We start from the raw sequence: 17,859 nt of genomic DNA, 5'->3' as shown, positions 1-17,859 counted from the left end.
AGTGGATTCGATGTTTCTGAAGGAGGCAGTGCAGAACTAGTCTGAGGCTCGTAAACCAACAGCGGACCAAACGATGAAGACACGGGGACATATATTGTTTCTGTTTATGTGTATAACTACATATAAAACATTGAGTTGGGTATAGAACAGGACTCCACTATATTAGCCGTACCATTCTTAGTCACCGGGCGGACGTCTTCAGAAGACGTTGGCCTGGTGGGAATGGAAGGACTGTAAATGTTGAACGGACTATAGAAAAGAGACAGGATTCAGGAATCAGGGAGCACACCGAAGAGGGAGGAAAGGAACACAAAACAAAGGGATTATGGGTAAGAGAAGCTGGGTTGAAGCCATTTGAAAAGCTAGGTACAGACGGGCATATAAGCTAACTGCCGCTGACATTGAGAAAATATCATTCAAAGCTTTTTTGATTTTCAACCCAGCTCTAACCCTGTGGCCCTCAGTAAACCAACAGTCCCTATCAGCCCATGACAATAAGCAGGAAAATTGTATGTGTGTGTGTGTGTGTGTGTGTGTGTGTGTGTGTGTAATGTTGACTGTGTAAGGACCTGTAGTTCTGGGGTCCCATCAAAGGTTTGTCTGTGTGTGTGTGTGTGTGTGTGTGTGTGTGTGTGTGTGTGTGTGTGTGTGTGTGTGTGTGTGTGTGTATGCGTGTCCAGGTTATGTTGAGGGTTTCAGGACCTGGAGCCCTGGGGTCCCATTAGAGGAGTGTGTGTGTGTGTGTGTGTGTGTGTGTGTGTGTGTGTGTATGTGGGAAATCGGGGGGGGGGGGGGGGGGGAGGGTGGGTGTGTGATAAGTCATCTTTAGCATGCACAGTCCTGTCGAGGTGGGGTGGCCTGCTCCGTGAGCTGGGGCCCCTGTTTGACCCCCGTGACGGCCGGGTCCACGTTGTCCAGGCTGTCGGACATCTTCTCACAGATGATGTCTACCAGCCGCTCGAAGGTCTGCTTCACGTTGATGTTGTCTTTGGCGCTGGCCTCAAAGAACTCAAAACCTGCAGGAAGAACAACAGCACGTCTACAGCCTGGCCATTTACAGTACATCTACAGCCTGGCCATTTACAGTATATATACAGCCTGGCCATTTACAGTACATCTACAGCCTGGCCATTTACAGTACACCTACAGCCTGGCCATTGACAGTACATCTACAGCCTGGCCATTTACAGTGCACCTACAGCCTGGCCATTTACAGTGCACCTACAGCCTGGCCATTTACAGTACAGTACATTACAGTATTTGCAGTGTGAACCTTTGGACTCTATACTAACGTTGTGTCGGGGTCTATTCCGGGTGTGTCATTTTCATGATGACCCTGGAGGTCTATTTCAAAACACTAGCCAATACCCCATATACATATATGTATTTTTAGTTTTGTTTAGTTCTCACTTTGTTCAAAGGAAATAGTAGGCAGAAGGCAGGGGAGTGAAAGAGAGAGATAGTGGTAGTTGCAGTATTACAGCTGGCACCTGTTGTCTATAATAAGGAAGTGTTCCATTACAAACGTTGTGTTTCTTCATCATGTAAGTGAACCCCCTGTTTCTACTCAATCTCCAACGTCATCAAATAAAAACAATTGCTTTGGCCTGAGAGTGCTGCAGCAGCGCACTATAGGATTTTACACCTATAGTGTGTGTGTCTGTGTGTGTGTGTGTGTGTGTGTGTGTGTGTGTGTGTGTGTGTGTGTGTGTGTGTGTGCGTGCGTGGGGGAGCTCACCGAGGTGGTCTGAGAGCTGCCTGGCTCTGTCTCCAGACACCACCCGCTCGTCATCCATGTCACACTTGTTCCCCACCAACAGCACCTGGGCGTTGTCCCACGAGTACGTCTTGATCTGGGTCGCCCTGGCAACAGAAGACACAGAGACAAGAGATAAACTTATTTATATAAACTCACCCAATTCACATATTTTACAGCGCAGACTAATTGACAAATTAAACAACAAAATAAAGTGAATCATATCTGATCTTTTGTATATTGACCACCTAAATAAACACATTTTGCCTTAGGTTATGGGATCACATGACGGGGGGCTGAGGGCCAATCACGTACCAGTCCTGGACGGCGTTGAATGAGTCCTCGTTGGTGATGTCATACATGAGGATGAAGCCCATGGCTCCTCTGTAGTACGCTGTGGTGATGGTCCGGTAGCGCTCCTGTCCCGCCGTGTCCTGGAAAGTGTGAGTGCGCACGAGAGAGAGTGACACACACACACACACACACACACACACACACACACACACACACACACACAAACCAGCGCACAAACACACACAGAGAGACACACACACACACACACACACACACACACACACACACACACACACACACACACATTATAATACAATAACACCAGTGTTATAATGCAACACATAGTGATCGCCACTATAATTCAATACAGAATGAAACACACTCTTTGTAATACAACATACATTACAAAATGACAGCTCAGCTCGTTAAATTTCAATACACACAACGCAAACAAATGTATTGCACGCAACACAATAACATACAACACACGTTACGACACAAGATAATTAACAACACAATGACATACACTTACACGAATTCACACACATAAACGCAAACGCAAACAGAATATTATATAATATGGCACACACATAACAATATATGCACACCATTCACACACACACACACACACACACACACACACACAAATACGATATGACATAATACCATATTTGACCTGCAGGCCCAAAACCACTGTGCATAACATCATCTCCTACTATCCTCTATCCTACTATCCTATACTCTCTTCATCTCTATCGCTATCTCTCTTTCTCTTTCTCTCTCCAGTTCTCTTGTGTCCCTCTCAATGTCTCTCTCAATTTTTCTCTGTCTCTCTCCCTCTTTCTCCCTCCTCATCCTCTCTCTCTCTATCTCCATATTTCTCTCCTCCTCTTGCCACTGTATCGTGTCTATCTGTATCTCCCAGTCTCTCTCAGGCCAACACAGGAGGAGGGGTTGAGTTTCAGTCGTGGACTTTAATAAAGGCTCAGGGAATTGAAGCCTGAGGCTGTATGACACCCCAACCCTCGCCGGTTCAATAACACCCAACAGAGAACTCCTTAGAACTTCTTGAAGCTCCAAATTTTGCCATTTAATATAAAGAAACATGGTCGCATATGCTGGCCAGTGGTAAGCAAGACCAAAGCCGTGACCGGCTAATATGAGTGTGTCACATTAAAGACTATTGGACCAATAGCTTCTGCTAGCTTAGCCCTTTCAAAGCAAAAGATAGCATATTTTTGTCCAGTTTCAAAACTGTTACATAATTTTTTTTTAAAGTACAAATTCTTCCTCGCAAATAAAATGTATGAAATCAAGTAATATTCTGTGAGATAGACACGTGGGTACTTTACCTATTACAATTTCTGGAATTTCCCATTAGTCTGACGAGGGGATTGAATCTGCATACATTGTTTGGGCGAGGGGGAATTTGAGAGAACCATGTAACGACAGACAGACATGAATAACTCATAACATGTTGTGTTGACGCTATGTGAAGCTTAGTTTTGCACTTCGAACGATTTCCTCCATTGGGTTCAATATGAATGTTGATGTCATTGTGTTTCTGGGTGGGCTGTTGTTTTGGTGTAGTGTGAATTGGCGTTGGCGTTGGTGCAGTGTTGTATTGATATTGCTTTTGGAGGTGTAGAAGTTTTGTGTTGTGTAAGGTCAGCGGTGTGTTTTGTACTGTTCATAAACGAGTGGACTATCTTGTTTTTCAGTCAGTGCGTTTACACGACACTCAAGAAAATCGAATTATTGGGTTAGTCCGACTATGATTGGATTTTTTTTTTTTTTAGTCTGACTAAAATCGGACCGAATCGGGTTTCTCATAGTCGGATTAAGACCCCTAGATTATTCGATTGATAGACGCATTAATCGTGTGTGTATACATTCAATCGGATTGGAATCTAATTTAGAGTTCTGCGAATGCAGAACGCAAAATCGTCGTAGATAGTCTTGTTGTTGTCGCAGTCGGAAAACGAGAAACTGCAATTTATTTTAAAAAGTGGCGAAGAAGATGGAGGAAGCCGGTGTCGGGCCAATGTAGTTACCTCCTATAAGAAGCGTATCCCTGGCCGCGGGAGCACGCATGCATTCAGTGCAGGTGGAAGTACACACTACGCTTTGATTTCACCCCGTTCACCCAAGGCTGAATTAAAAGTACATGTTTTTCTAAATTGGAGGAGCATAGTCGAACTATGGCTGTAATCAAATTCATTGCATGTAAACGTACTGACTGTTTTTGGAAGATAACTGAGGCTACAGAACCATTTTCTTTTCCACAGAAGAAGGCAAAAACTCCAGAAAGACAGGAAAACGGCAAGTAGAATTCCAATCCGATCAATGCAAAGAACAAAATTAACTCAAGGTAAAAAAAGAGCCAAAAGCCATGGCAATCCATTCACCACAATGGCCGATGATTGAGGCCATTGAGGATATCTAGAAGTCATATCTCGACCACCTGCACACATCGCCTGCCTCAGAGCTCTCACCCAGATCTGTAGTTTGATCCGCTTGTCGTTCCTGTAGATGGTCTTGACCTTGAAGTCGATGCCCACCGTGCTCACGAAGGCCGGCGTGAAGGAGTCGTCGGCATAGCGGAACAGGAACGAGGTCTTTCCTACGCTGCTGTTGCCAATGATCAGGATCTTAAACATGTAGTCAAAGTTCTGGTCTGAAGACTCCTTCTGCCCATAGGTTGCTGTTGCTGAGGCCATCTGGGGACCGGGAGAGAAAACACACACTTATGTTTAAGCAGGTTTGTGCGGACCAGGAGAAAGACGGAGCATTTGTGGTAGGATGATGACTCATTATTACGTTCCAATTTTAGCGCAAAATGTTACAGCATGTTACAAACGTCACCCACTTTGAACTTGCTTTCAAACACTTTTACTTTCTTTGTCTTGCAGACAAATATACTCCCTGGCATTAACCCAACAGAATGTTCCAACTGTCAAAGAGTGCAAACTTTTACTTACATCATTCAATTAACGACAGAAGATAAAATGTTTGAGACCAAAAAAGGTATGGGAGTTTTTAGCCGAATCTTTGGGGAATTAACAAATAGAACAAGCAACCATTGTTTTATTCAATCATCAAAGCTCCTGTCTATCACCACTAGCGGGCGGCTGCTAAGGACTGTTTGCTTAAATCAACTGGGTCCTAATAAGTGCTGTAAATGCTATTATTGGCATCTAAGAGGTTAACAACATAGGTAGCTGACCCATCTCACCATCGCAAGGACAAAGGTATCTTGAACACACACAACTGAGCCACCTTGAACCAGATTTTATTATAAGTCAGAAAATAAAAGTAAAGTTCACCTTCCACAACAGCCAGAAACTGCGAAAGATCAAACACTTAAATCCCCAGAAGAATGAAGAATACAAAAACTCTCACAGCAGTTTTGCCTTCGGACTTGAATATATCTCAGTTACAGAAAAAAACAGGAATAAAAAGATTCATGGCGAAACTCTTCACAACCTTGCTCTGTTATTGCCAACGCCAGCAGATAGATGGTGTAGCGGTTTGACAAGAAAGGGATAATAACACGAGCCAAAGGGCTTTACCGGCGGCGTTGCAGGGCACATCAGCCAAAGATTAGAGCCAGATGAAGAGGCTAGCATAGCAGAGGACTTTATACAAGAATAACCATAGATGGATTTAAGTATGAAAAACAGGTCCAGGCCAGCTATTGTTTTCTCAACAATATAAAACATTTAATTAGTTTTGATGCTGTGTTAGAATTGCATTTTGTCATTATTAATGGTGTTTAAGGACACAATATTGATTCACTTGGTATCGTCTGTCCTCCCACCTATCTAGACCACCACAGAGCTCCCAAGAGAGCTTCCTCCTCAAGGGCACCAGAGTTATAACTCACAACCAGATTCCTATTTAGCAAATGTGAACATGCCGCAGTCAACTGCACGCCTTCAGAATGTAGTCGGCGCCCAGGAAGGCTGCAGTCATTATTTAATGGAATAAATTTATTTTTTGTCGATAGAACGCCATACAAACCGACAAATAAATAGACTTGGAAGCTATAGGCATGCACATTTATTACACTTTCAATCTTGCAACACTAACACTGTTGGCCTCAACACAACACTGCCCAGACAATTCATGGAAAACATGGTCTCTCTGTGGTAAATAGTGGGCCACCAGCGCCTGTACCTAAACTTAGCTCCCTATCTGACCACGTGGCCCCCAGGAACCACTACAACACAACACACCAATCACCACCGCCAGGACCCTATCACTGCAGACATGAGATGCTCTCAATTATTCACAGAACTCCCTCCCCCCCAGCCCTTCTGACGATATGATTGGTCCGTTCTTCAGGAAGAATGATGTGGTGATTACAGATCCGAGGTTAACATTTCACTGCCCTGTTGGGATGACTAAGCAGCCAACTACTGTAAATCTACCGACCCACATATGTCAACATCACGCAGAATTAAAATTATATGCATGGGTGTTATATGTTATGTATAGATTGTGTGAGGAGTGGTAAATTATAACGTAATTGCATGTATTAGATATATATATAAATGACAAAAAGTAACCGTGAAGACACACTGTGATGTCAATATTGTAATATTGCAGAGAGACATGATCCAAAAAAATGATCAATACAAAGAACAAGGCTTTGTTATATATGGAGCAGAAATCATACTTTATTTTAATACAGAACAGCCGATTACCTGAGGCAATTGATACTCAGGATTGGGTGGTAAAAGTTTGATATAGAGTAAGATACATAATGTCAGTCGGTTACAGCCGGCTGTAACTGAATATATCTCGTCATCGTTGTCTGCTTCATCTTGATTCACATCTTCCGCTTATTTTGTTTCTTACACAATCAACGAGTCACAGGACAACAAGTTCCTGAAGCCTTTACATGATGCTGCATGCACATGCCTTCCTCAAATAAGCTACACATCGATTTACCATAGATTGTATTAGTCACTGTGGAGTAAAAACAACATTATTTAGTAAATCTTCAAGGATAGTGCTGCTGTAAATCATTGAAAACATCCCAAGTGCTTGCTACGGCTTGCGGGTCATTCTGCTTTGCAGAATGACCGTGTTTCACTCGTGTTTCAGCAATCACATGTTTCAGCCTCATCAACTGACCCTACGCTTATATTCCTATTCCATGGCCTTTGAGCAAGTCTCTGGGCTTGGACCTATAATAAGCAGGTGGAACTCTACTCAGAAGCACTTCAGAAGGTTTGATTCCTCTGATTCCTTCAGAGGGCTCCTCGATGGTCCTCAATGTCCTTAATACTGTAGCTTCTCTAGCGAGCTGATTAGCTGACACAGAGTACCAATCCTATCCCTTACTTGAATATATTAAAAATACAAATAGTATAATTTGAGGTCATTAGAATATTGGATATTCAATCCACTGAACTAGGTTAAGGAACATTTAACTATTTCCTGCTTCAAAGATTGAGGCACTACCCTTTGATATCCAAGACCTTTGATAAGGATCTGTTTTTTTTTTTGTTTTTTTATTGGACTTATATATCAGATATCAATCAGGAAGACTTCAAGAATCAGGCAGACCTTATTAGGAGTCCAACGACAACCCGACCAACCTGCCTTACATCCTCCCACATGATGGTGTCAGCTGGCCTAGTGACAGTCACCATGACAACCCATCATAAACGCCGTCTGAATGGGCGGTGCAATGTGTCATGTGATTAAACGGGACTAAAAAATATATATATGAAGCCCAAATGTTTGTTTTATCCAGTTAATGGTGGTAAGTGTAAGTGTTCTGCGAACGGCTCATCGGACTTTCTCCCTGGCCCGAGATGGTTACACACACACACAGACTCGCTGCCATGCTCCCAAGATTCCCTGAGATGGCATTTTCCTCCACCGCCAATCACGTGCCCTCTTTTCTAAGGGGAGCAGAAATGCAGATGAAAAGCAAGCTATAAATAGACACTTCTCCCCCCACTGCGTGAAAACAAACAGCCACCAGAAGACAAAATCTGGATCGATATCGCTCGGGTAACAGTTGGTGTTGTGTAGGCTACTGGATGCGAAAATGAATGACGGTGCGACGGGAGGTTTTATACGGGCGTCTGAAAGCTCAGCGGTACACAATTCTGTCCGTTCCCACACATGCGTGTCAGTAGCACAGCCGAGGACATAATAAACCTATCAAAAAAATATGAATTAATGAACTATTGAAGTAAAACAGGCTTTTTACACCCGCGGGCCGAACGGCAATTAGGCCTACATCCTGTTATAATGTCTGAATAGCCTACACAAACATGGGAGTCACCGTTGAGACATATCAATATCCGAGGCATACCTATTTTCCATTATAATAGTGATATTTCAATCGCTAAGATAGCGAACCAAAGGTATACGGAATGCTGCAGTTTACATCTCTTTTTTTCTGGAATAAAATCGACATTCTGTCACCATAATAAAGTTGAAAGGCCGAGAGAAACGACAAACAGGCTCTGAAAACGCTTTAAAGCCGAATTGGAATCCAAAAGGCTCTCCAAATGCGGTTGGATGTTTGCAGGGTCTGCTATGTCGCTAAACATAAAGGTGCACCTTCCCCCCCATTCGCTATCTCTAGCTCTCCAACACAAACACGCACAGCCTAAACAACCTCACGCCATTCGCAACGCGATGGAGTCTTTCTTTCCCAACCCAGGGCAATGCATTCTCCACTAAACACAAACGGTTGATATCAGATTTTACAGGAGAGAGTGAGGCAAGGCAACGATGGGAGAGCTTTCCATATGGCAGCTGAGCAGCACTGCGTGAAGCGATGGCCCGTCCACACTGCGACTGGAATACGTTTTATCCATCGATTCTGGATCATAAAATGTGTCATTTCCATCGAAGCTTCCACCAATGGACAAGGTCGACGTTTCGTTTTCTTAAAGGGACTTTTATCCGCCTTCTAAAAAAAAACAACGATTTGGTTCATAACCATATCATTCCTAACCATCACTGCAACATTTAGACATTCGTAAGACCACTATGGAGTTAGTCCCTACGAAATTCCTCTATTCGTGATGTTCTACAATATTGTAATGTTATATTATGTGTGCGGTCTACACAGCCTATCGAGCATCATGCCAGTCCAAGATGAAGAAGGTATGAATTTTGAAAGGAAAATCGGCTGATTGTAACATGTCACTCCTATAGAACCCATATTAAAACAATACATAGACATAGCATCTCACCTTTGAAGGTTTATTGGTCTTCTATCCTGCTGCTAAACCGCGTCCAGCACCTGCAGCAACGCCACCGTTTGACTGACAGTTCCTGGCAGAAAGGGGCGGGTATTAGGGCTCTACGCGTAGGGATGATTGTCGTGGGGAGCCAGCCTATCCCCTAAAACTTCATCAGAAACGCCTTGAAACGTCCAAGGTGCGGCGTCATTTAATATTTATCAGCGCTGCTTGGGCCTCTGTATAATTTATACGAATAGTGTCAGGCTATCCGGCTATCAGTCGCTGCATACACATTCCAGTCCACCAAAGGCATCGTTTTAAAATCAGCATGAAAACAACTATTTCATTTTATTGTACTATTTTCCATAAAAACGTAGCCTGGCTGTGCTCCAAGAAGACACAGCCCATACCATGACAAATTTATCAGCTAATATATCGTATTTAATCTTATTGATTGAGAGAACGTATTTGGAACAACTAGGACTATTGCCTATGCTACTGGCTTGTAACAACAGGGATCTTTTATTTACAGTTAGGACTTGTATGCAGCTTTCACAGAGGCGAATAATATCAATCGAGAACTGCTGCTAATATGTAAAATATCATTAATCGGTCAATTCGGGCGCCTCCTAGTGGAATAAGTCATTAATTATTTACATGAATCGTTTAAATGAAAATCACAAGGTTGGAAAAATGAGAACTTAATATGAAGGCTGTAAACTTAATCTGGAAGGTTCTCAAACTTACCAAATTATAAAACAATATTCAACTCTTTCTCATCAAAAGTTAACCGTCGGGTTCGAGATATTGCTATAAACGATGCAATTTAATTAATGCAGAAGCTGTGAGAAAACGCTGGAAGTAGCCTTTATGATTGTGTTTTAGCAAAAAGGGTTAGGGCTAACACACACACACACACACACACACACACACACACACACACACACACGCACACACGCACGCACGCACGCACGCACGCGCACGAGAACATTAATTAAAGATCTATACAATGTAATAACTTGTCAGCTTACTCAAATGTGAAAATAGGATTAATCGTGATAATAATACATCTTCAATCTTTCCATCATCATCATCACATCTACAAACGGAGCTATCGATGTTTAGATTAATTTGGTCCAGTATTTTTCAGTGGAGAGCATTTTAGCGTTTTTGCTTTGTGTTTTATGAGTGAATGCGATTTTTATACACTTTTTGTCAAAAACACAAAACCACCACAAAATAAGTGCCTCATAAAAAGGCCAATAGGGCCGGTTGTATACAGGCTATAAGCGTGTGCTGTGTTTTAAATATTTCTGTGCATATATATAATATAAACAATATCAGAATTGTGGACAGAACATCATTTTAGAGATTTCTCAAATAGGCATTTAGTAAGCAAAAAATTAATTTAGCAAACTAAACCAAAAATCATTTGGGTTTGTGGCACATCTTCGATAGAGTGCATTTAGCGATCAAACGTTCAACGCTGTTGCCGGAAAACGGCGCGTTTGGTGACGTCATGGCGTTACGTTTCACGCTCCGGAGAAAGGAGCCCATCATCTCTCGCCAGAAGAGCCATTCGTCAACCGGAAAACGGCGGACACAGGGAAGCTCGGAGTTCCTCATAAACATAAACAATCAAACCCGACGGCAGAGAACATGGATAACAAAAAACGAACGGTGATCGTGACAGGTGAGTCTGCCTCGGACTTTGCAGGTATTTTGCTCTGTTTCCGTCTTTGTCGACACTCGGTGCGGATGTGTCAAAAATGTTTGAAAGTTACAAAAGGGGGCATTTTGGAAGATGACAGCAGCCCAAATTGCATGAGGTAGTTATTCGCCATGATATAATAAAGGTCATGTGCGTCTATAACGTTTTTTAACTGTTTATAACCTTTTGTTGACATGGTGGACTCACCAGACTTGGACTAGTAAAAATGTACGCCGCCTATATTTAGCCAAAGTCAAGGCCAGCAGTGTCAGTGTGGTATTATGTAACCAAGAGTTAAACTCGTATAGCCTACTCTTCGTGCATGTTCGATTGCCACCTTCAGAATGTATTCAATAAGAATGTCATTATTTTGTGCATGTAGGCTACACATTCATGCGATTTCTAGTAGACACAAAGGCCGACTGTGATCTGGGGCTACAAGCTGCAAAAAGCGCTGTAGATGCCCTGGGAAACGCGGACATGACAATGAAGGAACGGCTGGCAGCTGCCGACCGCTCTCTTCCCCCCTTTCAGCGCCAGACAGCCAGCCCGACCCCGCCACCCCTCCCCGACTCCCTTGGGAACAACGGCGACCCATTTCATCGACGGGGGGGGGGGGGGGGTTGGTGCGGGGTCAGAGTGATTGGTCCTCAACACGGAGGCCGTATTATTTGCCCATCGGTGTCTCAACAGATTTAGAGAATCATCTACAGGGGACACGGTATCCATAAAATCACGTTGAGTGATCCTCAATGACTCGAAAGCAAAAACCAAAACAAAGGCACTGTTTTCACTGGTGCACCTGCACATTTTAAGGGGGACCTCGTTAATGTTGATTCCCAACGCTCTGTTGACGATGAATACGAAGTGTTGTATACCGAAAAGCTGTCAAGTTGCATCCATGCTGCTACATAAACGTTTCAACTCACTACCTGACCCTGTGTTTTGTTTATTAGGTTTTGGGCCTTTTGGGGAACATATGGTAAACGCCAGCTGGGTTGCAGTCCAGGTATGTGGTTTTATTGTGTATTTTAAAATGTTTACTCTTCTTCTGATATTAATCTTAAAGATGTCTTTATTGGTGTGATGGTAACTCCAAAATGTCACTTATGCTTTTATTATGCTTATGCTTGTTTTTTTGGAGTTTCTGGCAAATACACATTGAAAATATTAACAACAGGATAAGGTCAATCATTCCCTTAATAACATTACTCATTAAATGTTCCCATTGTTATCTAAACTAGAATAAAAACTAACCAGAGCGCAACCTGCTGGTTATAAGCAATATGTTGTTTATACATTTATAATGACCATGGACTGAGGCGTTGTGTCAGGGAGTTTTGCCTCGATGTCCAGCCAGCTGTATGCGGCTGCAGTGACATCACCTCTGCTCCTTTGCTGCTGATCCAATGGGGGGACCGACTGTTGGGTCATTGGGGACAGAGGGTGATTCAATAGTTGTCGGGGTGTCTAGACGGACCTGATAAGGATATTAAAGACAAACAATAGGCTGCCTTTGGACAGGGGTCAAAGGGTGACTGCAGGGTCAAGCCAGCTTCTTTTCATTACGTGCGTGTGTTGTGGTGGGGGAAGGGGAGGACAGAGCAGCAATCATGGTCATTTGTCAATGCTGGTAAAGGTGGGGCGTTACAAAGCAGTTTTTGAAATCCGAAAACATAAAATTATCTCTTGGTTTTCACATAGACATTCTGAAATTAAATGATGGTTCTGTTTTTAATTAAAGGTGGAGCCTTGGTGAGTTTTATAGATGCAATGACATCAAGAAAATACTAATCTTTGGTTATAACAGGAGCTGCAGAAGCTGGGCCTGGGGAAGAAGGTTGACCTGCATGTGATTGAAGTCCCTGTGGAGTACCAGAAGGTCCAGAGCCTGGTCCCGTCACTATGGGAACAGTACCATCCCCAGGTGAGGTGTCAACGCCTTTCCTCTCTGTTCACAAACCTGTGGTCATGTACCATTAACTTGGCTATTCTTGTGTAGCATTAGCAAACCAAGTTTTGGCCAAGCTGAATTGATAGTTCTGCATACAGTACATTTGCGACTCCTACCTGCATTTATACTTCCAGGTCAGGTGTTAGCATGTACACAAGGGGATAGTGTAGCATTTCCTACTCCAAATATACATTAACGACCCAAATCGAGGAACATGAGACCAAGACTGCCTGCTTGAAACAATGTTAGAAAAGGCAATATCAAATAAAATGTAATGCTGAAAAGCAGTTAGTGTATCGCAACCAACTGAAAAAAAGAGTAATTGGATTTCGCCAATTGCATCAATTTTATTCTCATGACTTTCTGTCTAAAACAAAAAACTACGCAAGTACCCTGCTCGACCAATCTGCGAGTAATTGGCTCAAGCTTAAGCAGAGAAGGGCGACTCATTGTTGACGTCTGGGAAGACTGCATGTATTCACGACACATATGCGTAGGTCCATGATGGGCAAAAGGGGCGTGTACAGGTCTCTGAGTATCGACTTGGATCTTCGTGGATCTTCGCATACATGCTGAGGAGTGTAATTTGGCATTTAGGTACCCTCCTGTTTTTTGGTGGTATTAATGACATACCTGGCATTGAATAACTCTGTTTTCTTCTGTTTGGCAGCTGGTGGTCCATGTTGGTGTTTCAGGCATGGCGACTACCGTCACGCTGGAGAAATGTGGCCATAACTATGGCTACAAGGGCTTGGACAACAGCAGGTTCTGTCCTGACTCACAGTGTTGCATTGTGGGAGGGCCAGACTGCATCCACTCTGTTATTGACATGGAGTCTGTTTGCAAGAGAGTGAGTGCCTCTGGGCTGGGCGTCACTGTGTCGGTCTCCAAAGACGCTGGCAGGTGAGTGGTGTGAAATCTATCAAGCAACACTTAAACGGCACACAATGCAACACTCTTGTATTCATTTGTCTATTGTATTTCAAGTACTTGGGTGCTGTCTTCAAGGCAGCATGATTCACGTCCTGGGTATGCAGTATGTTTTTACAACCTCAAGAAACAAACATTTGTACGTCACCTGTGTTACTTAATTTGAGGGTGGCTCGCAGAGTATGAGGAAGGCTTCAGTCACTTGAGATGTGGTCGGAGGCCGTGTGTGGTTTTTGGGCGTTGTGTTCTCAAGCATGACAAGTTGAAAGCATGCACAAAATCAGCTGCAACTCTTGGAAGTCAGAGCTGTGGTAAACCGCTGCAAGGTTGATCTCCCCCTCCCCCTGAAGTTGCAGCAGTGCTTTCTCTATAGGAATACAAAAGGGTTTGAAGAGGTCTGGAACGGTGTCCACACGCGTCTCAGGTGAACATGTTGATGAGACAATCACCGGGTCTAGGCCACAAAATGTAATGTCAACCAGACCGCAACAACGTCTGTTAACCGGGTACTGAACGATGAGACCAACGTCATTTCTGACGCAGCCGTTACCATCTCGGTAACTACGTTTTTTTACGTTGGACATGAAGTATTGAAGTATTCACATAAAACGTATTCTCGATTTGTTTGGACTACACAGTTAATGTTTGTGCATTCCCCCCTATTTTGATCTATATCCAATCCCCTCCATGTTAGGGTTATAGAACATTTATGAGTTTCCAATAACTTTGGTCAATTAGGGATATGAACATCTGACCTCCTCCATGCACTATAATAATCCTAATTGGATAGTATGTGGGAAGAATGAGCAGGGGACGTCACTTACATCGGAAGCCCCCTACTACCCTGATTACAGAAACAAAATAACTCACTATTGGGGGAACGTTACAGGATCCTTATGTTATTCCTCAAAATGAATCGATACGCGATTTGTGCCATTAATGGCACAACAAATCCTTGACGGTTGTCTATCTGTTGTCTATGTTTTCTGCCCCCTGGTTGCACATGCACATCTGCTGTGTTGTTGCCCAGAAACCAGTCTATATGTGTGTGTCTGCACGTATGTCTTGCCACTAACTCTGTTCCCTCTGTTCCTCCACCTGCTCAGGTATCTCTGTGACTTTACCTACTACACGTCTCTGTACCTGAGCCAGGGGCGCTCCGCCTTCGTGCACGTCCCGCCCATCGGGAAGCCCTACAGTGGGCCAGACCTGGGCCGGGCCCTGCAGGCTATCATCAGGGAGATGCTGGAGAAGCAGGACCAGGAGGAGGAGGAGATCTGCTGTCATCACCTACACTCCATGACCTCCAGCTGAACCCCCCCCCCCCCACACACACACCCACCTCCTGTCTGACCAGCCTTACACCAAGAAGATGAATTGCACTTAAACCACAGCCGCCAACCACAACTTAAAATACATAAATGCCAGCCACTGGTGCATGGAGAGATACTCTCCACCGGAATAGTACGCTGAAGTTATTCTTCGTCGCGTTCACATCAGCGGTGGCCTCTCGTTTGCAACTGGACGTCGTTTGGATCCCTCCCATCTGGTGAACAGTGGACTGACATGCTTAACCTTCAAACTGTGATTTTAGTGACTTGAAATTCAGTGGCCTGAGAACATTCCCAAGATTACTGTGGGACAAGAAGAATTGTAGCATGGTCTCCAGATTTGCTTTGATACCTAGGAGCGACATCTGCCAGCCCTCCTGGTGACCTTACAGCCTTATTGTTACCTGGTTTCACGACCACTTTGCGGATATTATGTTCCGTCTTGTCTATCGTAGGATTGTTGTGGTGACTGGGAGCTATATTTACAGCTCCTCTCTGGACTTTATTATGGTTTAACACTGGGTTTATCTTTTTAGATTCATCTTCATCTCTGTAACCCCTTGAAGCCTTCCTCAAATGTCACCCACCCCTCTCCAAAGGTGCTCATTGGTCAAATGTTTTAAAGTGTTCAGGTGTACATGTTTTTAAGCTGCCATACTGAAACACAGTGACCCTCATTTGATCCCTAATACCGTAGGATCGCCGTGGTGACCAACATATGGTTGATGAAATATGGTATGGTTTCATGAAAAGCGATCGGAACCTTTAAAGGCTTGTATTGAAATAATAGACATACGTGATATACATGATTCATTCGATGAACAATGCACCCGTTATGTTGTTTTTTCTACATGACAATACACAGACATATATTTATTTAGTGTTCTCTTTCCCCCTCCCCTAGTATAATCTGTGTTGATTTCCTGTTTCCTAATTTAACATTGAATTGTTTTCTTAACCTTTTTTTTCTTTATAAGAAATTCTTCATGCATTCTTTGACAAAGGATCTTAAAATCAGGGAGCAGGTCGGATCCCTGTCCCTCTCCCCAGTCCCTGCTAGAACCACCTCTGACTGAAAACCGTTTCCCTTCTGAATCCCCCCCGATAGAGATCTGGCCTTGAGCTGTGAAATGGTATCAGGGCTGCATCTTAAAACAACACCATCACCAGTTTGGATACAGTTATGGCTTCTGCAACCCTCGGGTACCAGGGGCCAGATGACCTCAATTGTCCATGCTTTAATGTCAAATAGTATCCAAATGTATATTGGTATATATTTGTTATTACATATTTTATTAGGTTTAATATTAATTTAACAAGGTCTCTTATGTAGATTAAAATCTCATTCCCATTGCGGGACCTGTTCAATATGGCAACAAAATTAAACAGGAAGACAATTTCATAAGCTATAAGATGGTTAGCAATGAAGTCATTCACCTGTAAAAGTTATTTGGCTGGTGTGTTGGTTTAAAGCCCCGCAGTCTTGAGTAAGATTAGACTATTACACGTTTATGAAGTAGACTTCATTGAAGCAGATTCTGCTGCCTTTATTAAGTTATGATTCCATGAAGTCAAATCCCACAGTTTATCATGTCAGAGGTGGACCTGCAATTTGTGGGCCCCAGCACTTTCTTTTAACAAAAAAGTCCTATTCTTTTAGTTTTTCATCTGGACTGCATTTACAGTCACTTTAACTTCAAAAGCTTTCCAGAACTGGGCCTGTATTAAAAAGTTTTTAGTATTTCCAGCATTCACAATGTATTGACCATGGTTCTGAAATGGGATGTTTAACTGTTTGAGTTGTTACAGAAAGCCTATTTTGAGGTGCTTTTCATTCAAGTACTTTTAGTAAGTAAAAGTAATTTTTATTGTTATTCAACTGGATGTTCAGTGCCACCTTTTCTAAGAGGTTTTGATGTCTAAAGGCCCTGAATACTTTCTTTATTTAAGATACAGCAGGCAATTTGGAGAAATGAGACAAGAGTAAGCAAGATTTTGAAAGTATCCAACTGAAAATATCCCACCCCTGCCTTCAGGCCTCCAGACTCCAAAGCCACTCTCTCAAAACACACGGCGAGATCGCTAGCTTTGTCAAAAGGTCTGTCTTGCCTTTTGAAAGATTTCCGTCATGCGCAATGAGTGCAACGGTCGGGGAGGTAGGCAGACAGCAATCATATTATTCTATTGAATTAAATAACAGGACAGGCTTATTACAGGCATGCGACAGCCCTAGATAACGGAGGAAAAAAAAAAAAGGATTTTATTAAATGCTGTCTGGATGTAAAGAGCATTTAAACAAATTTTACAAAAGCTTAGCAAATATATTGCCTATCCTACCTTCAATATGGGAAACAGTCTTTTAACCTTCCACCACGTCTTCTTTATTTTGGACTTAGAATGCAGATTTGGTTTGACATACTCTACGGCTAAATCTTTGAGTAAGTGTGACATCTGTATCCCTGTTCGTGTTATGTTATTGAAAATACTGTGCAATTGTCATCCATGTCAAAAGTGCTTCATATGATGCCACTAAACAATAATTAAAGGTTCACTTGGAAAGATGTAGACGTGTGTGGTGACGCTTAATGACCAAAACATTGTAGAGATTTTAGATATAATATTAGAATTTGTTTTGCTATGTTTTTCAACTTGCCAAAATAACA

General features: G+C 42.9%; 2 protein-coding genes across 2 annotated transcripts; one reads left to right on the top strand and one right to left on the bottom strand.

Moving 5' to 3' along the window:
• Window positions 1-825: 825 nt before the first annotated feature.
• Window positions 826-9,321, bottom strand: rab3ab (RAB3A, member RAS oncogene family, b; the record flags this gene model as incomplete). The annotated part of the gene is made up of 5 exons (XM_084472869.1): window positions 9,280-9,321; window positions 4,546-4,770; window positions 2,072-2,190; window positions 1,739-1,863; window positions 826-1,016 (listed from the first exon to the last, which is right to left on the bottom strand). Exons 2-5 carry the CDS (start codon window positions 4,768-4,770, stop codon window positions 826-828), a joined length of 660 nt encoding a protein of 219 aa, XP_084328995.1. The 5' UTR covers window positions 9,280-9,321.
• A 1,543-nt stretch (window positions 9,322-10,864) lies between these two features.
• LOC311352687 (pyroglutamyl-peptidase 1-like) lies at window positions 10,865-17,759 on the top strand. Its single transcript, XM_084472485.1, has 5 exons — window positions 10,865-10,963; window positions 11,938-11,990; window positions 12,792-12,908; window positions 13,606-13,838; window positions 14,972-17,759. Exons 1-5 carry the CDS (start codon window positions 10,930-10,932, stop codon window positions 15,177-15,179), a joined length of 645 nt encoding a protein of 214 aa, XP_084328611.1. The 5' UTR covers window positions 10,865-10,929; the 3' UTR covers window positions 15,180-17,759.
• Window positions 17,760-17,859: the final 100 nt, after the last annotated feature.

The sequence above is a fragment of the Micromesistius poutassou genome (assembly GCF_964030765.1).
Source record: "Micromesistius poutassou genome assembly, chromosome: 9".
In the NCBI taxonomy this organism is placed as follows: domain Eukaryota; kingdom Metazoa; phylum Chordata; class Actinopteri; order Gadiformes; family Gadidae; genus Micromesistius; species Micromesistius poutassou.
This window is presented reverse-complemented; position numbering and strand designations above follow the sequence as displayed.